Source organism: Notothenia rossii (assembly GCF_949606895.1).
Source record: "Notothenia rossii genome assembly, chromosome: 10".
Lineage (NCBI taxonomy): Eukaryota > Metazoa > Chordata > Actinopteri > Perciformes > Nototheniidae > Notothenia > Notothenia rossii.
The window spans coordinates 51743183-51769033 of NC_136908.1; the positions used below are offsets into that span (position 1 = coordinate 51743183).

The 25851-nt window shown below is 40.7% G+C and overlaps 2 protein-coding genes across 2 annotated transcripts in view; one reads left to right on the forward strand and one right to left on the reverse strand.

The window, feature by feature from the left end:
• Window positions 1-2680: 2680 nt before the first annotated feature.
• On the forward strand, window positions 2681-8550 carry eri1 (exoribonuclease 1). The gene is made up of 7 exons (XM_079653401.1): window positions 2681-3084; window positions 3801-3982; window positions 4773-4989; window positions 5172-5255; window positions 5333-5442; window positions 5528-5642; window positions 7206-8550. The coding sequence occupies exons 1-7, from the start codon at window positions 3010-3012 to the stop codon at window positions 7446-7448; spliced, it is 1026 nt and encodes a 341-aa protein (XP_079509527.1). The 5' UTR covers window positions 2681-3009; the 3' UTR covers window positions 7449-8550.
• Window positions 8551-9094: 544 nt separating this feature from the next.
• lamb1b (laminin, beta 1b) overlaps window positions 9095-25851 on the reverse strand; it is a 25031-nt gene continuing 8274 nt past the window's right edge. The window contains exons 11-33 of the mRNA XM_079653400.1: window positions 25611-25723; window positions 25445-25524; window positions 24554-24689; window positions 24317-24475; window positions 23527-23660; window positions 23327-23447; window positions 22979-23165; window positions 22680-22823; window positions 22368-22599; window positions 22066-22229; window positions 21590-21814; window positions 20836-21053; window positions 20078-20174; window positions 16673-17042; window positions 15656-15840; window positions 14816-15057; window positions 13788-13991; window positions 13569-13713; window positions 12707-12914; window positions 12472-12613; window positions 12103-12279; window positions 9965-10124; window positions 9095-9710 (exon numbers count right to left, since the gene is read on the reverse strand). Coding sequence (XP_079509526.1) covers window positions 9574-9710; window positions 9965-10124; window positions 12103-12279; window positions 12472-12613; window positions 12707-12914; window positions 13569-13713; window positions 13788-13991; window positions 14816-15057; window positions 15656-15840; window positions 16673-17042; window positions 20078-20174; window positions 20836-21053; window positions 21590-21814; window positions 22066-22229; window positions 22368-22599; window positions 22680-22823; window positions 22979-23165; window positions 23327-23447; window positions 23527-23660; window positions 24317-24475; window positions 24554-24689; window positions 25445-25524; window positions 25611-25723 — 3980 coding nt within the window. The 3' untranslated portion in view covers window positions 9095-9573. The remainder of the gene's footprint in view (window positions 9711-9964; window positions 10125-12102; window positions 12280-12471; window positions 12614-12706; window positions 12915-13568; window positions 13714-13787; window positions 13992-14815; window positions 15058-15655; window positions 15841-16672; window positions 17043-20077; window positions 20175-20835; window positions 21054-21589; window positions 21815-22065; window positions 22230-22367; window positions 22600-22679; window positions 22824-22978; window positions 23166-23326; window positions 23448-23526; window positions 23661-24316; window positions 24476-24553; window positions 24690-25444; window positions 25525-25610; window positions 25724-25851) is intronic.

Here is a 25851-nt window from a genome sequence, read left to right on the forward strand (position 1 = left end):
TTGTTGTAGATTTTTCTGTTTTATATTGGTCCTTTTTATTTTAATGCTAATATCTCATCTATTATTGATGATCCATCTTCCAGCTTATGATGTAAGGACACCCGGCAGGCTTCATAAGGAATTCATTAATAAAATGTGCTTTAGATTACTCTTCAGTAATCAGCTGCACAGTATAGGTACAGTCAACCTACTTTTTTGATCAATCATAATAAACTAAGCAACAACATTTTTCTGACATAGTTCATAGTTTTTATTACGGAGATCGAACAATTATTTAGAATAATGTAATACATTCCCTTTATTTGTTTGCAAAGAGTTAGATGAGAAGATTGATACAATACAAACGAGAGTGCTCAAACTTCTCATTTAATTATTGGGAAGAAAATTAATATTTCCTCAAAATGTCCCACTTCTGTTGAGTGCAGGCCTGATTACATAGAGGAAACGACAGATTGAGATTTCGAGTGTCATTAACATAATTGCTTAATGATGGATGTTTACAAGCACAGAGTGCTGTCGGGTGTACTTAAAGTGGAAGTGAAAAGTTGAATTTGAGCTGTGCAGGGTCTGAACATATACCAGGCAGGGAGATGCAATACATTTCTAAAGGCTCCTTTTATCAGCTTTTTGGACTGAAGAGGGAAATCAGCAGGTCAATCTGATGAATTTGATGGATTTAGTGTCATTTTAAAATCATGTCTTATGAATAATGAGGAATTTACTGAAGTTAATCCATGGATCCTTAAATGCTCAGGATTTTAATCGCTTATCTCTAAAAACTGGTAAAGCAGATCAATTGCTGACATGTGTACAATGAATAGTAGAATGTCTATGTTCCAGCTTTTTTGTGGATTATACATATGTTAAGTTTCTATTCTGATTTTGTATGCTCCACACTCAGTTTAAAACACCTGTTCTGAGCGCTTTTTACTAAGGTATGTATACACCAGAGGTGGGGGACTCAAGTCACATGACTTGAGTCGAGTCGCATATTTTTGGACTTGAGACTTGCTTGACTAACATTGATAAAAGACTTGACTTGACTTTGACTTGGTATTCATGACTTGAGACTTGACTTGAGACAGATGACTCAAAAGGACTTTACTCTTTAAAATTAAATATTTGCATTTGTTTTTGTATTGTACGGAGCCCCTAAAGGGCAATGAAAAAAAAGAAAGATATTGTATCGTTCGCACGAGAAAGTTACCAAGTAGGAAGTGGAGCACACAGGAGACGTTTCCTTGCATACTTTTATGTTTATGTTGGGAAATGGCAATGCATACATTATTTTAGAAATCGCTACAGGACCAGGAGGCAGTGGGACGTGTAACTCCGCCTCTGAAGTGCAGCATCAGCGCGCAAAGGGCTGTTGCTTTTACGCAACGCCTTCACTGTGTTTACTTTCATCAAAACAGCTAAAGAGCGACCGCAGGCTGCTACGTTTTAACCACACACACCTCTACACACATCGAGCTGCCCGATTAATCCCCCTATTATTCGTTGTATGAAGGAGATGTCCGGTCGTTAAGGCGCATGATATTTGTGTGTGTTTGTGCTCTGCTCAGTGTGTGTGTGTGTGTGTGTGCGTGCGTGTGTGTGTGTGTGTGTGTGTGTGTGTGTGTGTGTGTGTGTGTGTGTGGTGTGTTTGTGTGTGTCCGACAATGGCATTTGTTTTGAAATTACCATGAACAGTAATTTACACACATTTGGCCAAATCCATGTACATGTGGGTGTTCCCAAATGAAAGAAATGTGTTTAATCTAAAGTCGCACTGTCTGCACACAAACACACACACACACACACACACACACACACACACACACACACACACACACACACACACACACACACACACACACACACACACACATATCATGCGCACTGGTACATACATTATTCCGTTGTAATGACTTTGATGCAATATTTCTTTGTGCACACAAAGTTAGGAAAGCAAAGAGAGAGTGTCATATGGGAGCACCTTAGACATGAGACAGGCTGTGACCCTTCTGAAGGGGAGCCAGGACAGGAGGCTTAACATGTTGATGTAAAATATTTGTGTTGTACTCCTGTTATCACTTTAGAGCCCTTTTAGAGCTTATAGGGTTATCATTTCAGCGCCCCACTCTCCATTGCAGTTTATGTTGAAGATAAAACTAAACTTTTCGTAACCACAATATTTTTACCTGATTTAAATGCGGTAACTGGGGTTATTGGACTTCACTCCCACCTCTGGTATACAGTACACTATATTATTATCTAGTCAGGAATAGACTGCCATCTAGCTGTCATATATGAGCATTGTCTCCAATTACACGCCAATATCTATTACAACTTTATATAAATATGAATTATAGATATTGATTTGTGATGTTTTAATGGCATTTACTTACCGAATCAGAGATATAAGTACACAAACAAAAATAAAAACAAGTGGGATTACAACAGTTTATATTAAATACATCTCGATATCTTGGGCATTATATCTTGTATTATTTATTCAGTTAACAATACCTGTAGCCACTGAAGTATTAATATCAATAAACCTGATATTATAATAGTCCACCTGAATTTATATTATTAATATTATGTTTTAAAAAAGATAAAATATGCCAAATATTTCTTTAGACATTTCTTGTTTCATCCACTACAATAGATGGCGATAGTGAGCTTCCGTTTGTTTTGGCGCAAACCGGAAGTCGTCACAACTGTCCACCTTAAAAAAAAGTTGCTCATGCTGTGGTTTGACTGGCGCTGAAATATTAATATTATCAATTAAACGCGTTATTATTAATTATTATTCACCTAACTAATAATTACAACTCAACACATTAGTATCGTAAGTAGAGTCTTAAAGTGCAGAGCAGCGAAGAAGAAGAGAGATGTATGCTATCATGTTAGCATGTGTTAGCCTGTGAAGCCATACTGTTAGATGGTAACGTTATCTTCATACTGGTAAATTAACTAAAGTTGTTTTTTTAATACTCGTTTCTGGATTAACGTCCACTATAAATGGATGAGCACAAGGAGAACATTCATACCAAGGACGTAAACGGGAAGATGTCTAACACAAAAGAGGATGAAAAGGTTGGTGCTAGCAGCGAAAATTAGCTTCATGTGGAAATACTGTAATATAAAGATATTGTTATATGAAACTACAACACGTTTTTAGTTTACTACATTACATTGAAGATACATAAATCTAATGAAAAGTGGTATCAAAGTCCTTGATCTTGCACCAAAACAAGTAACATTTGTAATAGCTCAGTGCAAAATAGAAAGTATTGCATTCAAAATCTAAATTACAGTGATGCACCATTTGGAATATAATAACTGCCATTATTGTTTAACTGATATGTCTATATTCATGAAATTGGAGGGTTTGATACTTTTTTTATCCTAATACTCACTCAATATTCAATATATCAGTGAACAAATGTATTAAATGTTTATGGTGTGATTTCGTTTTTTGAGGATCTATTGAAGAAAGAATACTACTTTATTAATCCCCAATGAGAAATTAGATCACTTTACTGTTGCAGCTGGTGAATAAGGGACTATTTTTCCTTTATATATTGCTGGGTTAATGTTGAGAATAGTTTGTATGTATCTGACTCCTTAAACCAGCTGCTAAATCTTTCAAAAACGGAATTTATTTTTGTTCTTTAATTTCTGGTTTAAAACACAATTTGGTGATGAGTAAAGGAAACAACGGTACCACCATCATCAAAATATCGAGAGAGTCATTTGATATGTTTGCTCTGAGTTCTGATTCTTGGACCCACTGATATATTCCTCCTCAGACAGAGCCCTGCAGTAGGATCTGTCCCGAGGGAGAGTCTGCTCCTCAGGTGTCCCCGTCTCAGTCCAGCAGCGACTTCAGCCACCCGGTGTACAAAGAGATCTCTCTGGCTAACGGACACATCAACCGCATGACCAAGGACGAGCTGCGGATAAAGTTAGAAGCGCTGCAGCTGGACACAAGGTAAAGATAAACAGTAAAGATAAGATAAGACTTTATTTATCCTGATTGGGGACATCATTTTTGCAGCAGCGCAAAGATATAAAACATACAGATGGAGAAAGTACTTTAAATTCATATTAAAAGGGGTAATATTATTATTCTTTATTACCCAGGCGTTTTGTATTTAGGATGTTAGTGTTCCCAACCCTAGCAAACACCAGTGTTTTTCAGTATTTATATAGACATTTCATAATACTGATGTTAGTATGATATACCAACATAATATAGTTAGGATAGTAGTTTTTGCCAAGAATGCTTTCACATACAAGACATTTCCTTTCGCGTTTTCAAAGACCAAAATATAGACAAGAGGAAATATTACACTTAAATATAAAAAAATGCCTTTTAATAATATGCACATTGTAACTGCTAAGCGGGAATATGCAAAAATATGATGAGGTATGTGTAAACATTCGTGCTAATGAACATTAAAAGATCATGCGATTTAGAAAAATATAAATGTGTGTTAATGTAAAGAGTATAAACAGAAGTTAAGACTTTACTTAGTTATATAGTCCAACGGTACAGTTATAAAGGATCTTCCTTTGTTGAATCTTTGAAGATAAAACACTCACGCCAGATTCTTCAACGCTTCAAAACACACACTATCTTTCTTACCCTACACCAGTGAGAGAAATCAATGAATTTGATTTCTATGCAGCATTCTCAGTTCATACACTCAGCCTGTACTGACTGCCGCTGAGCGTCACAACAGAACTGTAACCAAACCTCCTTTCCCCTGTGTCTACAGAGGGGTGAAGGACGTGATGAAGAAGAGGTTGAAGAGCCACTATAAGAAGCAGAAGCTGATGCAGTCTTCCACCGAGAGCAGCCCCACCGACACCTACTACGACTACATCTGCGTGGTGGACTTTGAAGCAACGTGTGAAGAGGATAATCCCTCAGATTTCCATCATGAAATCATTGAGTTCCCCATGGTTCTTATCAACACGCACACCTTGGAAATCGTGAGTGGAGCTTGATTTGTTAATCGTAGAAGTGGTGTTTGTAATGTCACAGTGTACACGCTTTATGCTATACCTTTTTTTGACTGCCAATTTTTCATTTCCAATTCATTTGAAATGGTCAACATTAACACAAACGCTATGATCCAAATTCCAACAACAGTATTTTTTATTATTATTTACAGGTGGACTCCTTTCAGGAATATGTGAAGCCAGAGTTGAACCTACAGCTTTCAGACTTTTGTGTGAAGCTAACAGGAATCACACAGGTAGGTTGGGTACTTTTGTAGTCAGTGTCATTACTGTGATCAGGAATTTTTGTGTAAGTTGTTGTTTTGTTGAGCAGAAAATGGTGGAAGAAGCAGACGTGTTTCCTGCCGTTCTTCAGCGGGTCGTCGACTGGCTTCAGGAGAGGGAGCTCGGGACAAAGTACAAGTACGCCATCCTGACCGACGGGTACGTTTGAGTTCAGTAACGCTGCAGAATTTGAAACGTAATTTGTGCCTCTTCCATTTACGCTACTTACACACTTAATTTTCAGGGCCTGGGACATGAGCAAGTTCCTCAACATCCAGTGTCGGCTCAGCAAGATCCGATATCCTCAGTTTGCAAAGAAGTGGATAAACATCAGGAAATCATACGGGAACTTCTACAAGGTCTTTATTGTACTTTATATATACGCAAAAATATTATATAGTATTTTATTGCATAGTGTTAATACATGTTATGTTAATATTAGTTATTTCGCCGCACTATTGCAGACCCAAAGCAAAGTTGTACTCTTATATACAACTGAGTAGTCGTGAGAAAGGCATTTTAAACCTCGAAAGAGTCATTGTATGTCAATAAAAGGCAAAATAAATATGTAATTGTATGTCATTAAAAATAGCATTTATGTCATTGTATAGTTTATCATTAGAGTATCTCAGAATCTGAAATACTGCTTTTCGTCACATCATAGTTAATCATAAAAACAGAATTGTAATATAGTATGTCATTAAAAATGCCATGTCATAATATAGTTATAGGGTGTCCTTAGTAGGGTTGGGTATCGTTTGAATTTCCACGTTTCTGATTCCGATTCTACTTTTCGATTCCGGTTCTTAATGGTTCTCAATTCCGATTCTTTGAGGGGCAGGGTAAAAAAATGATACATGCTTCTTCCACCAAAAAAATTACATGTATTCAAGAAACTTTTACACAGGTTAGTTTAGAGCAATATTCACATTAATCAGTCTGTTTATATTCACTGCTATGTAACTGTAACCTGAGAAACCACTGAAGCTACAACAGTCCAACTTTTAAAGGAAACCCCCCCCCCCATTTAAAAACAGTTCTTGTTGAGAAAAACAAGCATATCTGCCTTCAGGCATACCGGGAAGACATGTTTGAACATTTTAAATTAAAATGCTTCAATCTGGTGCACTTTAAGCAGAATTACGAGAGACTAGATCTAGGGGGTACAACTCTAAAACACCCATATGAAAAAGATCAGCTTACATTTGAATAATTAAATAAGTATGTGAACATAACCAATAACCTACCATAGCCAATAACAAATACATGTAGCTTATTTTATTTGTTGTTCATTCATATCTTATTTTACTATTTTATTTATGCATATTTTGTTATCTCTCCAGTTTAAAACGATATGTCTGGTTTACTGTCCTATAGTATACATTGGAATTATTTCAAACCTGTTTTATCCCGATAATTATAAAGGAGTGCCTTGGAGATATGTGTTTACATAAATTGTGATCAAAACGTTTGAGACCCACTGAGATAACTTAGACTAAAGTGAACTATCTAAACACTCAAGAGTCCATTGTAGAAACATCTTCTTCTAATATCCGTTAGAGTAGCTAGCACCAGATGCTAATAAGAACAGCGCCCTCCCTTTCTCCCTCGCTCGCCCTGGTCTCAGGTTACGCTGTAGGAAGTGTAGGTACAACGCTACATTTCCCGCCCCGCCGCAGTCATACAGTAGGCGAGAAACATTTCCTCAGGCATCGAAAAGCGGAACCGAAATTCACATGTCTAAATGATGCCGTTGGAATCAAAATGTTGGAACCGGTTCTCGGTACCCAACCCTAGTCCTTAGAGATGCTTTCAAAAAGAATCAAATGTGAGAATGTAGTATAAAAAATGTGAGATGCGTACACTATTTAAGTCTTACATTTGAGCTAATTTAATCCGCCCCCCCCCCCCCCCCGGCTCAGGTCCCGCGCACGCAGACGAAGCTCAGCACCATGCTGGAGAAGCTGGGTCTGAAGTACGAGGGCCGCCCTCACTCCGGGCTGGACGACTCCAAGAACATCGCCCGGATCGCCCTGCGCATGCTGCAGGATGGCTGCGAGCTGCGCGTCAACGAGCGCATCCACGCCGGGCAGCTGCTCTCCGTCCCCAGCTCGGCCCCGGTGGAGGGGGCCCCGGCTCCACACAGCCCCCGCAGCAGGGACTAGACCCCCACGTTTTTACCCCTAAAAGCTAAAGGAAAATAGATCCAAAGCACTTTTACAGCCCCTATGTGAAGTTGTTCATGTTCTGGAGCGTCATAGCTGTAGTCGGTAAAAGGTATAGAGGGGGTTTTGATTAAAGATTCAGATGTGAGGGTCCCTCTCAACCACAACTCCGTATATTTTTACACCAGATGTTTAAAAACAGAGATCATTCCAACGTGTTGTGGGAGGATTTGTCACCCTGCCTTGTTAAGCTGCTAAAATTCATCAGATAATTTGAACAAAAAAAGCTACGTTTCACCTTGTTGTGCATTTTTTGATGTTAGATTTTGCCTCAACAATAGAGTGGTGCAGGGATGACTTATTTTCGTAGAACAAACCACAAGTTAGCATCGCTCCCTCAACAAAAGTCATAGGGTTTTTTCCATTGGATCTCGGATTATTGCAGTAAATTAGCTCTGTCGCTAACGCCAGCTAATTTCTTGCGTAATCACGTTCATCAGGTCAGTCGTCTCATGTAGCCACTTGTTAGCAACTGCTGTTTTTTTAGACGCATATACGCTTCATATGTTCACCAGTGGTTATTTACCGACATGCTTTATGGTGTAGAGCTTATTTCATGCTTCTAAAGCAGTTGAGACGAGGGAATCTGAAATGCTAACTCATTTCTGGGTTTTAGGACTCCTGCATCACTGTATTCAACTCTTAAAATACATTGAATGATTATCATTCTTTGGGCAGTAAAACCAATAAATATCAATTTCGACTTTGGCCTTTAAACCGCATAGGTAAAACCATTGTGCAAATATGATAAACCTAAAAACCCACATGAATATTGCTGCTGCTATTGCTGTGCTACATGATAACAGAGCCATAAGATCACACTGTTAAGTAATTACAATATTTTCTTTAACATACAGAACAGGTGTTAGTTTGACTACAGAAGTGTAAGTGTTCTCTGTTGCCAGTACTGTATGAGTTGAGCCTGTGTTTTAGGACTAATCTTTTGTTATATGGAATTAACTTCACAGAAGATGCTTTATTTTAGGAAAAACTGTTCTGAATGCCAAATAATGCAAATAAAATGTTTCTCTGTTATTGTAAATATCGTTTGTTTAAGTTTAACAGGTCATTTCTCTAGTCTCTAAAAGTTTTGGTCTTGAGTTTAAGACCCTTTAAAGTACTTAATGTAATTGTCATGATACTTCGACATACTATTTTTCAAGCGAGCATGGAGTTATTGGGGAAAGAAAGGTATTTTAACTATGCTCCCTAAGTGAAATACCCGTGGAAAGCTTCAAAGCTTCAAACCTTGATTATTGGATTTGACCATCTCTGTAGTTCCTGTTCTTTGCCTTTAGGGGGCAGTGTTGTTCAGCCTCATACAGTCAATATATTGAACAGAGATCTTGTAAGCACACTTCTTGGGGCCATCGACATGTGCTTTGAAATCACAAATAAGAACCTAAACAGATTTAAAAAGAACGAAACAATTATGGGGTGTTTTATAGTAAGATCAAAAATATTGATTAACTCAGGTGTCACTGATCAAACCCTCGTGAATAGAAAATTATAGATGAAAAAAAGTGATTTTCTAAAGTAGACAATCCACAATAAACCAAAAATAAAAGACCAACTGGAATGCTTCGTTAACTTCATTTTCAAATCAGAATTTATTAGTAGTTTGTAGTCGCAAAACCATTCACAAATGTTCTTTGGTCTACATAATGTTTCATATCTTTGGGCTTATTAAGTTTGTATAAAATGTATCTATCAAACGTGTGCATTCATATATTTAAAAACAGGGATTGTGATATCTCATGAAGCTAAATGGTTCTATATTCTCTACACATTCTTGGTTTCGAGCGCTGAGGTCACATTGGCTTTTAGTGGTTTTCTTTTGGACTCGATACTTAAATACTTCGATGGTCTTTGGCAACTTTTCAAATCCTTTTCGGTACAGCTGGACAATATACTGGAGTGTGGAGCAGTCAATTATATGACAGTGTTTGCTCCTAATAGCTGTAAAATACTTTGAGAGCAGTACTTGGGAATGCTTTAAAAACATTTGGCACCAATAAATCCCAGCAGTGCTCATGAGGACGAGAGGTTGCTGCAGGTGGAGGAGTTAATTGCAGGTGCTGTACAGCGTGACTTTGTAGCTGATCTCCTCCAGGACCTGCCGAACCCTTCTCTCCAGCTCCACCACCTCTGCAGCTTTCTCCTCCAGGATCCGCTGGTTGGACTCGTAGGAACTCTCCACCTCTGGAAACATAGTGACGTCAATGTGGGGAGCAGTTTGTGGCTTGTTGTTGGAGAGTGGTCACATAAATACTTTTAAGACATGGTATAGTATGTCGAAAATATCAAAGAAAAAAATGTATGGTATGCTGAAAAAAGATTGTAGTATGTCAAATTGTCAAAATAACAACAGAGTATAGTGTGTTCAAAATCATGATGTTTCAAAGAATCTAAATGAGAAATACTGAAAAAGGTCAAAACATCTGTAAATGGCTCACCCTCCAGTCTCTTCAGCTGCATGCTGCTCTGATCCAGCAGCTGTTTGGCCTCCCTCTGTAACGTGTCTGCTCTCCTCTTGGCCTGCAGCACCGTCTCCCCTTTGTCCTCCACCAGGTCCTGCACCTCCACCATTTTATCCTTCACCTCCACGTCGAACTCCTGCATAGTGCATACGCACAAAGAAGCATTGATTGGAGAACAGAACAACATGTTTTACTTTGTTTATTTAAATTGTACATCCTGTCTTATCTAAATCCATGTCACATGGTTATAGTCGGTTGTGCATAAAACTTGCACCATTGTATCACTTTCTCTATTTCATTGCAATACTTTGTTTCTCTTCATGTCCTAGTTATACTGTATGTTGGAGGAGCTTGGGACTAAGGATTTCTTTATTACACTGTAACTATTGTGCCTATAAAAAATAAATAAAAGTTATAATAAAGTATAATAGTATGTTATAATTTTTTTTAAATATAGTATAGGTTATCCATACGCATTTCCAAGTATAGGTATGCTTCAATTTCAAATCAGAATTTGTTATTAGATTGTAGTTCATGTTCTTTGGTCTACATAATGTTTCATATCTTTGGGTTTACTAGGTATGAATACAATGTATCTATCAAACATGTGCATTCATATTTTTAAAAACAGGGATTGTTGTATCTTATAAATGGTTCTATATTCTCTAGGCAATAGTTCCAGTGTAACAAAGAAATCTTTAGTGCCAAGCTCCTCCAACAATGCAACATACAGTATAACTAAGACATGAAGAGAAACAAAGTATTGCAATAAAATAGTAAAAGTGATACAATGCTGCAAGTTTTATGCACAATCGACTATAACAATGTGAAATGGATTAATATAGTATACAGTAGGTCAGGGGTTTTCAAAGTGTGGGTAGGTGAGCCTCCCCTCAGAGAACATAAGAACAGCCGCGCCCCCCCTCCCAATTATTATTGCTGTTATTATTATTATTATTATTATTATTATTATTGTTGTTGTTGCTATAATGCAGGGGTATTCAATTGCATTTCAAAGAGGTCCAGTAAGAGAAAATGTAATTAAATGCTCTGTTTTCGCTGTCTACCTTCCGCCATTTGAAATTACTCCGACTGTTTCTCTCCTCTTGTCTTGTCTCTGTGTGTGTGTGTTTGAATCTATCTTGCTGACTGCACCGATTTGATTGGCTGAGTAGCGTCACCTCCTTTAAACATTAAACAATAACTTTTTTAAACCTTTTTATTTTTATGTTTTAAACATATTGTATAAAACTCCCCCACTACTTGGACTATTCCTTGCACCCCTCTAGAATAAGCCCGAATGGTCTCAACCATATTGCATCAGTAACGTGCACTTGTTATTATAACAAGATCGCAAGGACACTGGTAGCGATCGGAAAATTGAGTGTTGTTCAGTTTGTGTGTTGTGGAACATGCGTGTCCGTGCATGAAAATATACCACACACCCAATTACAATTGCATGTTCAATTCACTACCCTGGAAATTAATACAGTTGTTAAAGTTGGAACAGCCTGTGGACAGCTGTTCTTCCTTGCATGTCAGTCGCCGACACCTTCTTACAGAGGACAGGCACATCTAGCTGCAGCACGACCCGTATATTTCCGCACGCCGTGTTCTCAAGACATATTTTTTTTAACATTTTCAACATGGTGGATAAATCCTTATATGCTCCCGGCAACACACTAAACGTCAACTTTGCCTCCTTATTACACTCACCCCTACTTTAGTGGGAACAATGAGTCTGCGTCTTTGAATCACACAGGAATAAACGCAGATCATACTCTGGCTGCAGCCTTTACAGGTACTTGCTTTTGATCAAAGTCAATGCGGAAAACCTGCACTCACACAGGTAGGTGGAGGTGAAGGGAATGAGCACTTTTACAGCCTTTTTGGCGAGGTGGGAGAACTCGGTCTCCACAGACAGCCACAAGTGTGCAAGTGTCACTTTACTCGTCTTTTTCTCGTTCTTTTGTGTCTCACGCTGCGCCTCCCCTGAAGCTCTCTGGCGCCCCCCAGGGGAGGCGCGCCTCACTTTGAAAACCGCTGGTATAGGTTATCCATACGCATTTCCAACTATAGGTGTGTGTGTGTGTGTGTGTGTGTGTGCTTCTGACCTGCTGGGCCTCCTCTGCGTTCAGCTGGGCCTGCTCGGTGGTCCGGTCGGCGCCCTCTGCCAGGCGGGTCACCTCCAGGTTGTTCTGCCTCAGGAGGCCGACCTCCCTCTCCATCTGCAGCAGGCGCCCCGTGGTGTTACTGAGCTTCAGCTCCGACATGGCCGTCTCCGACTCCACCTGACACACACACACACACACACACACACACACACACACACACACACACACACACACACACACACACACACACACACACACACACACACACACACACACACAAATTATCCAACACTGACAGCCTGCGGATAGTCATTTGTATCCTCCCTACAACAGTAGCTTAGTGACAGAGGTCAAAGATGTCAAACTCACGGAGACCAGCAGTTCCAGGGTTCCCTTCGTGTTGTTCTGGGCGAGCTGGATGGCGTCCATGGCGATGTTCTGAGCACGCTCAGTCTCATCCAGCGCCGCCTTCACTATGTCCGTTGCCTCCTTCATTTGAGAAGCCTCCTCACTGTTGACACATTAATACTTTTAGAATCTTCTATATAGACAATATCTGACACAACATATATTTATATTTGTTTTGAAGATGTTTTAATGTTACCTGGCAGCCTGGGCCTGTTTGAGCAGCTCCTCTGCAACCTGGATGTCTCTAGCGCTCTGCCCCAGGATGGTCTCCACGTTACTCAGAGAGCCCACCTTCTCCCTGATCTCCTCCGTCAGTTCCTTCAGCTTTCCCGTCGACGCCGGCATCTCCAGAGCCAACACCTCGTTGGACACCGCCTCGATCACCGACACATCTGCCTTCTCATCTGCAAAATCATGAACGAAACACAGGTGATCAGTAAGAAAATGATATGGAAATGACCAACGCATGAACAACTGTAAAGTGATGAATGGATAAAAAAACAGAACGATATTTGACAACTCCTAAAATATATATATTTTTTTACCAAACTCCCATTTTGCTATATTTACATTTTGAGGAAATGTTTCATATTTCAAGATTCAAAATATGAGTTATCATGAAAGGTTTAACACACTTGGTACAATGCAATTATGCACAAATACGTAGTCAATGTTTTCCTAGTGTTCACATCAAATTGTATCCTTAACATTAAGGTCCATTCCTCAATAAAATGGGATTTATTGACATTAGCATTTAAGTTGTCTTTTGTTAAAACATATATTGCAATAGGCAGCTAAATCCATATTCAAAAATGTCTTAATTAATAAATCACTGTAACAAAAAATGTGTGAGTGTAATAGTTCAAGCTCAAAATATCTCAAACATACATGATTATGCATTTAAAGATACTAAGCAGTGTGTGTGTGTGTGTGTGTGTGTGTGTGTGTGTGTGTGTGTGTGTGTGTGTGTGTGTGTGTGTGTGTGTGTGTGTGTGTGTGTGTGTGTGTGTGTGTGTGTGTGTGTGTGTGTGTGTGTGTGTGTGTGTGTGTGCACTCACTGGTGAGCAGGTCTCGTATCTCTTTGATGAGGGTGCGCAGCTGCTCGTTGCTCTGCTCCACCCGCTCTTTGCTCCGGTTTGACTTCCCCAGCACTTCCAGAGCGTTCACCTTTGCGTCCTTAGCGCGGTTGTTGGCTTCCCATACCTGGTCAAAAACAAAATGAATGACTCGTCTCCACCTCAAGTTATTCTAGATTCAAAATGGCCGCGTGCACTCACCATCCTGGAGAGCTTGTCCACCTCCTGCATCGCCTCCAGGAGCTTCTCGTCCAAATCTTCAGAGGATTTTAGAGCAGAGTGGGATGTCGAGCGGAGGCCTTTGCATCCTTCGCCGCACTGAGGCGCTCCGTCCCCCCCAACACACCCAAGACCACCACAGGGGGAGCTGGAGCATCCTTCAACATCAGCTGCCCCACCACAAATCTGCAGAGAGAGAATACAAAACGGAAATGATCAACATAAGATGTAAATAAATAATTTGAGGGGTTTGATGTGGGAGCGTTTAGATATTAGGTTTTATATATCTGCAACAAACTACCAGAAAACTCTCACCTCTATTAAAGGCCACCTATTGTTCAAAATCCACTTTTTCATGTATTTTCTACATCAACATGTGTACCATCTAAGTAAAAAGATTCCCTCTCTTTCTGTCCTGATCCATCTATATAAAAACCTGTCTGAAAATCAGCTGATTAGATTTTGGCCACTTTATGATGTCATAACTTTTTTTGGGTGGTGCAACCATTAGCCAATCACCAACCAATGTAACAACCGCCCCTCTTATCACCTGAATCTCCTCCTAGAGCACCATTGTGTTTTTTTTTTTTAAACCAATCACTCCTCAGAGGGGCGTGGCCAGCAGCAGCTCATTCGCATTTAAAGATACAGACAGCGAATCAGCACTTTTGAAACAGGGCTGAAACAGAGGGGATTATGGGATGCTGCAAATCTGTTTGGTATTTCAGCCAAACACTTCAGAGACATGTTTTGTATATAACTTAGAGCTATAATATATTGTTGAAAAATAATATTATAGGGGACCTTTAATTCAAGATTGTCTTTTATTAAATCAAATATCTATTCATATCACACTCGGTTCATATTTTATCTTTTTGTCATTAAGTCTTATTGTATTTTAGCTTTTTTAATTTTGTATTCTCTTGGCTTTTTAAATATTTGTATAATGTTAATCTGCAGTCCCTGGGCATGTAATAATAATAATACAGATTTTCAGGAGTCTTTCTCACCTTCTCGCTCAGTTCAGAAAGGTCGAGTTTATGTAGCTCGTCGGTCATTTTGTCGACTTTCTGCGAGTTTCTTTTGTGTGCGCGGTCAAACCCTTTCTGAGACGCGACGAGGATGTTCTCAGTGTTATTTCGCATTATGGCCGACTGGTCCAGCGTGTTGCCGGGATCGCTGGTGGAGCTGTTGGCCTGGAGCTCTGCTTGTATAGACTTCATGTGTGCAGATGTAATGGTATCCATGGCACCTGAAAACACACACACGCCCCCATCAAAGGGTTTCTGTCAGTCTTGGTCATCATGGGACTGCAATTCCATTTTAGCTATGGATTTGGATAATTTATTTAAGCAGGAATGTGAGCTTGAGCACAGTGTGTGAAACTCGGTTAAGTTTCTTCACATTCTAGTCAATTATTGGCGGTTTTCAGCAAAGATCCGGTCAATTAGGAGTAAGCGCCTAGCAGTTGTTGTTCTTTGCCAACCAGTAAAGTTGAAGTTTACGTCCATGTTGTTCCAATTTCCATCACAAGTCAATCATTATATCATATTAGACAGTAGTGTATTTTCCATTTGTGTGTTTATTTCCCTTCCTGGGCAAGTTAGGAACCCTATGATGACATTGCTGTCAAAATAAACCAAAACGCTGACAACCATGCATACCCATAGTAAGGCTCTACAATCTGTTATATATCATTTAAAACGTCTATAAGATGTTAGGATCATATAGAAATGTTTTGAAAACATAGATACGATTTTTCTGTGAGAACATGTATAACAATAGGAATGTAAAGCAATGAGCTGACACACTGGTTTCCCTGTCTCCTGTTTCTTCCACTGGTTCCTCACCCTGGATGTTGGCGTTCTTGGCGTTGTACACCTGCTGCCTCAGCTCCTGGATGCTCTGCTCCATCTGGTTGGCCTCCTCAGTCAGTGCGTCCAGCTTTGTGTGGGTGGCGTTGGCGTCTTTGTGGAGCAGGATCACCTCGTCCTCCGTTGTGTTCAGCTCTCCGTTCAGGTAGGACATGACACCGCTGAAGAAACAACAACACACCGATGAACTCAAACAAAAAGACGCCTTCTACATCTCTTTGTACATTTTAGGACTTGGTGATATATTGAGATAATATCGATGTTGTGAGTCTGAAATTGACCAAATTGTTCGACCTGTTCTAGTATTATAGGCCCCTATTATACTGTTTTTCATCAATAAATGATCTCAGATATATACAAAACATGTCTCTGAAGTGTTTGGCTCCAAACACCAAACATATCATTGCAGTATCCCATAATCCCCTCTGTTTCAGCCCTGTTTAAAAAGTGCTGATTCTCTGTCTGTTACTTTAGATGAAAATAAGGAGCCCCTCCCCACACCCCTCTGAGAGGTATTTGGTTAAAAAGAACACTATGGTGCTCTAGGAGGGGATTCAGGTGATAAAGTGGGTTACCTTGGTTGGTGATTGGCTAATGGTTACTGCAGCCAAAAAATCGTTACGACATAATAAAGTGGCCACAATCTGATCAGTTCATTTTCAGACAGGTTTTTTTATAAATGGATCAGGACAGAAAGAGAACGGATTTATTTTCCTGAAACTTTCAGAATCTCTTTACACAGAAGGGACACATGTATGAAAGACATGAAAAAGTGAATTTTGCATTATAGGTGACCTTTAAGACTAGACTGCAGTACATGTAGTTGTCATTACACCATTATTGGTAACATTTGCATTGTGAAATAATTGTTTTAAATGCATCAAGGGACGACCCTACAATATAATCACAATATCCAGGTATTTCATTAATTATATTGTGACCCTTTTTGCTTATTCATATAGACCAGCCCTCTCCGTGTGTGTTTGTACGTACGTAATCCGGTGCATCAGATCCTCGATCTCCCCCAGCTTCAGCCCTGCAGGATTGGTTTCCAGGATTTCTCTCACAGCCCAGACGTTTCTGTTCAGTTTCTTGATCACGTCCTTGTACTGTGCCGTCACGCCGCTGTCCTTCATCTCTGTCACCTGGGCCTCCAGACGCTGCGTCTGATTGGTCAGTTCGCCCACCACCTTGTCCCAGATGGCAAAGCACTGGTGGCAGGGTGCGCAGGTGGGAAACTCCCCCTGGTAGCCCCGAGCGCACTGATCACAGCGGGGGCCGGAGACCCCCTCCACACAGGTGCACTGACCTGTCGCACGGTGGCACTGATCACTGGAGATCCCCCGAGGGTCGCAGTTACAAGCTGCAAACACACAGAGAGGAGAGTCAGGGAACACTGAATACATCCTGGAATAGACGAAGAGAGTTTAAGAGTTTAAGTAGCCCCCCCCTCACCCAGATGGCTTTAAAAAGACCCACAAAATACTGTAAAATTGTCATTTTAATACTATTTCATGTTTAATTGTTTATTTTATTTTTTTGATGTAGGCATCAAGCTGCAATGTTAAAGTTAATCATCAACATTATTGATTTAATATAAAAAAAGGGGTAAGATTTAAATAGTGTTGACTTCTTCCTACTCCTCCTTTCAGAAATTAGAAATGTTATTTTGTTTATTTAGAATTTGACGTTTCGGCATGAATGTAATGTTCTCTTAATTGTATTTGTATTTATATTTACATAAACCCTAACCCCTAACCCAAAATAAATTATTATATATTTAATTTGTAGGTTTATTTAAGTAAAGGTGTAAAAGGACGTTTTCCTTCCTTTTCACTAAATAAATTCTGGTGGGAAATGTTTTTAAATCATTAAATGTATTCATTTATTTATTTGTAGATTTTTCTTAGCATCAAAAATGACCCATCTCAGTAAATATCAATATATTTGCATGATATGATTTCAAAGCTAATGTCAGGCCTGAAGGACATTAGAGGACCATTAACTGTTATATGAGACACGTTATGGTTCTCATGTTTTTGAAGTCTCTCCAGGGGAATGAGCTATTTGAAAACCTAGCTTATTCAACCTCCACCCGCTCCAGTAAATAAACTCAGACATGAACGTGACCTTGAAGGTCGTACTGACCCCCCGACTGTTGAGGGCTGCCCTCCCTCCTCAGAAAATAAAAGGAGGGAGAAGAGAAAATCCAGAAAGCAGGAATGCAGCATTTGAAGGTTCCCAACAGCAGTGTTGCTGCATTATTTTCATGATTTATGGAGCATGAAGGTGAGGGTTGGGGCGGAAGTTTTGTTTGTGTCAAAATGAAATTTTAATCCTGTTGTTAAAAGCCCATTTAGGGTTAAAACATTACATGTCAAACAAAGGCCACATACCTGTAACCAGGGATGGAATGTCACAAAGTACATTGACTCAAGTAGTATTTCTACTTCACTACATTTCAGCATTCAAAATCATACTTTCTTTACTACTATACGTATTGAACACTCATAGTTACTAGCTACTGAACAACCCAGTATTTTCCAAAGTATCTAAAATTGGCTCCACATTGAAAAACGTTAACGTTAAAATGCCTTACATGTATTTGTTAGTGATCGGATAATATTTTATAATACTGTGAGAAGAAAAGTACTTTTATGTTTGATACTTTAAGTAACATTTGAATTCTGAACTTTTACTTGTAGTGTTGTATTTGAAGACTCTAGTATTTAAGTAAAGGACCTTGGTACTTGTTCCACCACTGCTTTAACAGTCGCCTTAGATCACCCCACACTGACAAACATTTGAACCCCTGACATCTAAATCCAGACTACGAAACATCCTCCCAGCTGTGGCTGAATCATACTTTTTTATCAACACTTCCTCACATAACTTCACATTACTCCCACACATTTCTCAGAGAGGTGGCCAGAGAGACTTCCCATGATTTGGCACATGAGTGTATCATGGTTGCAGATGGGCAGCGAGGTCCAGCTGGTGTAACAGCTTCAGAGACTACAGGGAATACAGCGGGAATAATTCAGGATTCAGGGCGTTGGTGCATGACGAAAATGGGTTGCCTGGGAGTTCTGGAAAACATCTGGTTCTCGTGAGCAGGAGAACAAGAGGTCATTCCCAGATCCCCTCCCTCTCCTCTTTCTCTTTCCCACTCCCTCTCTCTTTCTCCGAGGGTGAGCCAGCTACCGTGAGGCGCTAGATAGACTCTCCAGCAGTTTGTTCAGCAGACAATAAAACATGTTTATGAATAAGAGTCCATTAACTGAGCACCAGCCTGCTTATTCCCTGCTGTCTACATAGAAAACTCATCAAGAAAGGTCTAGACAATGCTCCTCTAAAAATGTATTAGCCATCACTTAGATCTGCTGTAATTGTTTAAATGTGTGCTTTTGTCAACCACAACAAAACTAGGTTTCCTCGTACATAATGAGCAGCGCACACACTCTGAGGAAAACACACAAAATAAGAGCAGAACATGGAAAAACAATAAGGCCACCAAAACGGTGACTCAGGAGAAAGATATGTTATGAAAAGTACTTGCAGGAAGAAAAACAATGTGTAATGTAGAAGGCAATATAAACAGAAGAGTACGGTTCAGTCAGGATATTTTGGGACAGTTATGTTTCCCATTGTTTTGGCTCCAGTACTTTGGATTTGAAATGAAACAGCGACGATGAGATTTAAGGCTGTTTGACAGTGCTCACATCCTTATATGGTGAACGTAGTATGACTCAAAACTACAAACTGCAGAGTTGTTTTATTGCTTGTTCTTGGTTTGTCAAGTCTTAACTTGACCTCAGTTAAACTGTTAATGTGTTTCACATGCTAAGGACGAGAGGAGTATTTTTTTTTAAAACAGGAAGTGAATGTGGCTGCCGTCCAGGCCTAGCAGAGCATTACTTAGGAACATAAACAGAATGGGTAACTAAATATAACATTTAAAACAAGTTTTTGGAAAGTTGACGTTTGTAGTAAAACTATTAAGGTTTAAGACAGTTAGCATACATGATTAGAAAGAAACGGTGTGTTTCGATTGGGGATCACATGACTGAGTAATATGGCTTTCTGGCAGAAATAAAAACCAGGAGTTGCTGAATAAAACAAATCAAAAAGTTACATTTGAGCACTGAACATATTTAAGCATGCTAGTGTTGGGGGCGTTTATTGTGCCAGAAACTAAAATGGTTCCACGACAATCTACAACTTTAGTGAAATGATCTATTAAATTGACATGTATGTAATTCAAGGCACAATTCAAAAGGGATCAAGTGATTTATCTCTCGCTGTCGACTACAGAACATATTTGTTCCCTAATAAGGTCCCATGGTGGAGCCGCTCTATATATTTTTTAACGTGTGGTCATAAAAGTGTGTGACCTACCGTGACATTCGTCCTCTGGATCCCCCCAGAAGAGCTCTCTGCACTCCCGACACGTATTGCCACCAAAACCTGGTTTACACGAGCACTGTCCTGTGACCTGCGGGAACAAAAACACACAAATACAAAATATCATCAGACAATAATTTGTAAAAAATATGTTTGTGTTTATTTTAATTGAACTTATGAACTAATGCAGTTTGTTTTAAGTCTTTCTTTGACATGCAGAAACAATGGAGGTTTGTAGTTTCATCCAACTTGCTCTTCTAACAGAAATGTGTCCTCAGTTATTCCTCAGTGGATTCTGAGACTTCCTTCCTCTGATGGAGAGCAGCCAATAAACACAAATGTTTGTGTGTGAGTGTGTGCACAGTATTCTGTTCTTTGAGGGTATCTTTCTGTGTATACACACATACAGATTTGTGAGTTTGAGTAAAGGGGAGCCGCAGAGGGAGGCAGTTCCCAAACAGCTGGAGTCCATATATCAAAGAATTACACAAACACAGCCTCAGTGATTAGATGGGTTAGTCACAGTCTTGCTTTCAGCCGCTCTGCAGCTTTACCCTCAATGGGAATTGTTGGGAAAACATTCTAAGCAGTTTTCACATTGTGTACGGAAAACTATGTAGCAACTGTAAGGAAACCCTATTTTCCGCCAAGATAATGAAATCATCAGATTGTGATATACATCATAACATGGGAGAGGAGATTAGAGCAGCTGCAAACAGATGTTGGTGTTTCCATGGCAGTGTGTGACTCACCTCATTGCAGGAGGATCCGGAGGAGTGTTCGGGGTCGCAGTCACAGCGTTTGCACCCCGTCCCGCTGGCGATGTCCCAGGTATCGGCGGCGCAGCGGTCGCAGTTCTGCCCGACCACGTTGGGCTTGCAGGCGCAGTGACCGCTGACCTGATCGCACTGACACTCGCCGGGGGAGGAGCAGGACCGGGGTGAGGTCCCCACAGAGAAACACATGCACTCTGCACAGAGAGGAGAGAGGGGGACCCAGTGTTGGATTTTGAAATGTTATACTCATGTGCACGGGTTAAAGTTGCTGTGGTTGAGTGAGTATTCATTGAATTTAAAAGGCCCCCATGTCCACTGTAAGATAAGAATGTAATCTATTATTATTATTATTATTATTATTAAGTGCTACTGATACTGATTTTAGCGAGTGTTCGTCTGTCCTTTGTTTCTTTAAATGGGAAATAAGCATAGTTTGTTATCTTTTAACATTTAAAAGGACAAGACATTTATTTTTCATGGGTTCCATTCGGTACCTTCGATTAGATTGACACATGGTTAACTTCGCACATGTATATTTTATGCATGTCATTTGCACATTTTAGCTTTGTGTTTGTTCTTTTCAGTATATGGGATGTGGCATTGTTGGAGGACATGGTATTTAAGATTTTCATTGGCAACACTTTGCCTTTTACATATGACAATAAAACTCTTTGACATACCCGTACATACAGTAAGCTAGTGTTGTTGTCACAGTAACAGCAGTACTCACTCCTGCAGCTCTGGGAGGCAGCGTTGCCGTAGTAACCCAGTTTACAGTGCTGGCAGCTGTAGCCCTCGCTGTGGTGCCGGCACTTCAGACAGGCCCCGGTGCGAGCGTCGCAGGAAGCCGGGTCGTGCATGTCGATGTTGCTGTTACACTGGCAGGGCAGGCAGCGGCCACCGGGAACCAGAGGGTTCCCGAAATAACCCGGAGAACACTCATCACACCTGGCACCTGGCGGAGGACAGGAAACAGGAAGTGAAGTGGCTCCTTTTTAAGTCGAGTGGAATAATTAGAGGGCAGCTCAAGTGTTGTTTAGGTTTGTTACATGTGAAGACAAGTTGATATGTGAGGCTTTGAGCACTTCAAACAGCTTACATAAAAACAAAACTGCTATTAGTTATTAATAATGTGTGTGTGTGTGTGTGTGTGTGTGTGTGTGTGTGTGTGTGTGTGTGTGTGTGTGTGTGTGTGTGTTTATATACCTTTGTAGCCAGGGCTGCACACACACACCAGTTGGTTAGTATGAGCCAGAAGGTAACAGCTGTCAGAAAACTGGCGTCCGCTGCGAGGACCATCGGGACACATGCAGGCTCGACAGTGACCCCCTGAACCCAGCTCTGGGTCTCCATGGTAACCCTCCAGACACCTGAAAATACAGGTAAAGGTGAAGCAAAAAGAAAGTGAATGCTCATTTCGCCAGATGGTTCCCAAATGTCTTTTGTCTTCATACTTTAAGCTTCCAGTGTAAAATGTATGACTTCATTAATGGGTCCCATGGCTGTACCTCTCACAGTGGTGTCCGCTGGTGAAGTCTCTGCAGCCCTGGCACTCTCCGGTCTGAGGGTGGCAGAACTCGCTGTGGCCATTACAGTGGCAGGGTCTGCACTGAGGGAAGCCCCAGAAGCCCGGCAGGCAGTGGGAGCACTGGCGCCCCGTGGCCCCGGGGACACAATCGCACTGGCCCGTGGCCTCGTGGCAGAATGCAGTGATCGAACCCCGAGGGTCACAATCACAAGCTGAGGGGAGATTTATTTTTTATTATCTTGTATTATCCGTCTAATAAACATTGAAATGTATACCCATGCCTGTCACTTACGTCTGCAGCCGGCGGGGCTGAACTGAAACGTTGCCGGGGCGCAGTGGTCGCAGTTCCTGCCAACCACGTTGTGTCGACAACGACACTGGCCACCACTGGGCTCACACACAGCGCTGAGGGAACCCTGAGGGTCACACTGGCATGCTGGGAGATAAGACAAGGGAGAGGAAAGTGGGAATTCATGAGACTGTTGTTTTATATGTAGCCTGTTTCAATTAGATTACATTTCATATTATTTTCCTGCTATTTACTGCTTTGGTACAAACACACATTATAGACACACACATTAAACCACGTACCCATGGCTCCTTTGTGCAGCAGGGCAGAGACGCTGAAGATGTAGTCGTTGCAGATGTCGGTCAGCGGGCTCTTCACCACGCTCTGGCTGCCCTCCAGACACCGGTAGCGCTGGAACGTATCCCACGCTCCATCACCGTCAACCCCAACGAACATATCCATCTCTCGGACCCGGGGAATCAACACCAGCTTCAAAGAGAGGGGGGATGGGAACCATGATAAATGGTTTAAGACAACCCTAAAACACTTTGCTGAGGCATAAAAGCAACGTTTTCTCTAAGGTAAGACAGGGTGAGCAAGTTATATAAAAAGGAATCCTTTAAGTATGTATTGTATGAAACTAAACGTACGGAGTCGATGAGTGTGTACGGGCTCTGGATGTCAGCGACTGACGAGTAAAGAGGCAGCGTGAGGCGGATGGTGTAGTTCAGTCCTCTCTCGAAGCACACCGGCCTCACCAGCAGCACGTGCCTGAAACACAGCGGAGAGTCAGTGTGTGTGGTGAAGGTGTTGCTACAAAGAAACCCAGAATATGAGTAATGTTTGTTACCTGGATCCAGGTGGTAGAGAGATGGTCTGCTCGTCTCCACTCTGGATGGAGTTACTGCAGTGAGCGTCGTAGTTCGGAGGGTTGAAGACGGGACGCTGCACTCGGATTTTCCCCTGCTCCCACTGCTCTGGCAGCTTCAAACATACAGACACATGTGTCCTTTTAAAGTCTACGACAAGATAACAACCATTACCTGGCTTAAATTAGAACCACAAATATTCTGTGTATGTAGGGTTATTATGGAAGCCTGAGAGATAAGTGAGAACCAAAAATATGGGGATCCATGTTAGGTCTGATTTACATTGTTTCTCTCCTATGACTTAACAACAATTGAAAAAAAAATGATTTTCTTCTGTGAATTTTTTTTCTCCAGGTGAAATATATGTTTGTTATAATTTGTAGTTTTAAAGTCCAAAACTGGCAAATGCCTTTTAGAAAATATAAGAAAATTATCTCTGAAAAGGGCGGTAAAGAATGTTTTGTCAGGATCATTTCCCATAAAAAAAATTAGGAGCCCAACATAAGACCAACATAGTGAAGCTTAAGTTAAAAACACATTAGAGCAAACAATCTATCTATGTGTGTGTGTGTGTGTGTGTGTGTGTGTGTGTGTGTGTGTGTGTGTGTGTGTGTGTGTGTGTGTGTATGCGTGTGTGTGTGTGTGTGTGTGTGTGTGTGTGTGTGTGTGTGTGTGTGTGTGTGTGTGTGTGTGTGTGTGTGTGTGTGTGTGTGTGTGTGTGTGTGTGTGTGTGTGTGTGTGTGTGTGTGTGTGTGTGTGTGTGTGTGTTACCTGCGGCTCATAGCGAATAAGGATGTCATAGTCCATGGACTCTGGGACGTTGTTGATGGTGAACTCCAGGTAAGCTCCTTCTGGAACATTAACAAAGCCCATACCGGTCCAGGTGGGACTGCGGTCCAGAGGGTACGGCCTCGGTACCACCGTCACACCCTGTGACACCACAACACGGATGTTAATTTACATACATGTATGCTAAAATATGGTGTTGTACATAATGACCACACTCACAGGGCCGTGCTTGGCGTCCTCCGCCTCGTAGGTGTAGTGATCCAGAGCGATGAAGTAGAAGCCCGACTCCACCTGATCGCAGCGCCGGCCGAACATGTGCTCCCTGCACACACACTGCCCCGAGTGAGGATCACAGCTGTGGGGGGGGGGGGGAGATAGGACACTTATTATGTTTTTCAGTATTATTTTTTTATTTTGCTGTTTTTTATGTGTACATAAAAGTAGAGATATGTTTGTCTTTGTGCATCTGTTGTATTGACATTTAGAACCGAGCTGCCATGCTGGACCAAACGATTACCACCAACACTGTCGCTTGGCAATAATAAAGTAAAGACATAGAATAGTAAAGAAGTAATAAAGTATTTATCTATTTATGAAAAAATGTTATGTTGTGATTATCCTGGCGAAGATAATTGCAATTTACAATATTGCCTCAGTAACCATTAAAGATGAATACAAATCCTGAATTGATTTTGAAAGATACTGAAATCCTATTACCTTCAATTTTGTTAAAAGCTATTTTTTTGTTGCACGGTTTGTGGAAATTCACTGCTAATTGGTCCATTACGGCATTCTATACATCTGTTATTTCTTCATAGGTGCCATGAATAACAGGCCAAAAACAGCAGGATAACAATTACAATCTTAATATGGTAATCATAAATCAGAACTTCCTCCATCTACATAGAAGGATGAATACAAAAACATATGTACATGATAATTCCTGTATTTTTCTACTATGAGGATATTCATGATTATCCTGAAAATGGGAATTGTTCTATTAGATCCGTGATAAAATTCGACATCCTTCTATCCTAAAATGTGTTGCATGGTGCCATCTATAAACAAAACATTTATTGTAGAATAATTCAAAGTGGTCTTGAGACATACCTATTATTGACAGCCCCGCCCTGGTCACAGTCACATGCTCTGCAGCCGTCCATGTCATTGGACAGACCCCAGTGCTGCGGCTAAAGGGAAAACAGACATTTGTTCTTACACATATACACTACACATATGTATGAAAGTAAAATAGCTGACAGTTGTGTTTGCGCACCAGACACTGATCGCAGTTGTGTCCATCAACGAAGCGTTTGCAGGAGCACCTTCCTGTCTCTGAGTCGCAGGGGTTTCCTCCGGGCAGGGTGCCCAGCGGGCTGCAGGAACAAGCTGTCAAAACACACAAAGACACAATGAAGCCACAGAGTCAGTCTGACTACACTCTATCAACAACTAACAGTATGGAGCTGAATTTTTACTTTGGTTTTCCTGTGCAATAGAATGACCAAAAATGACTC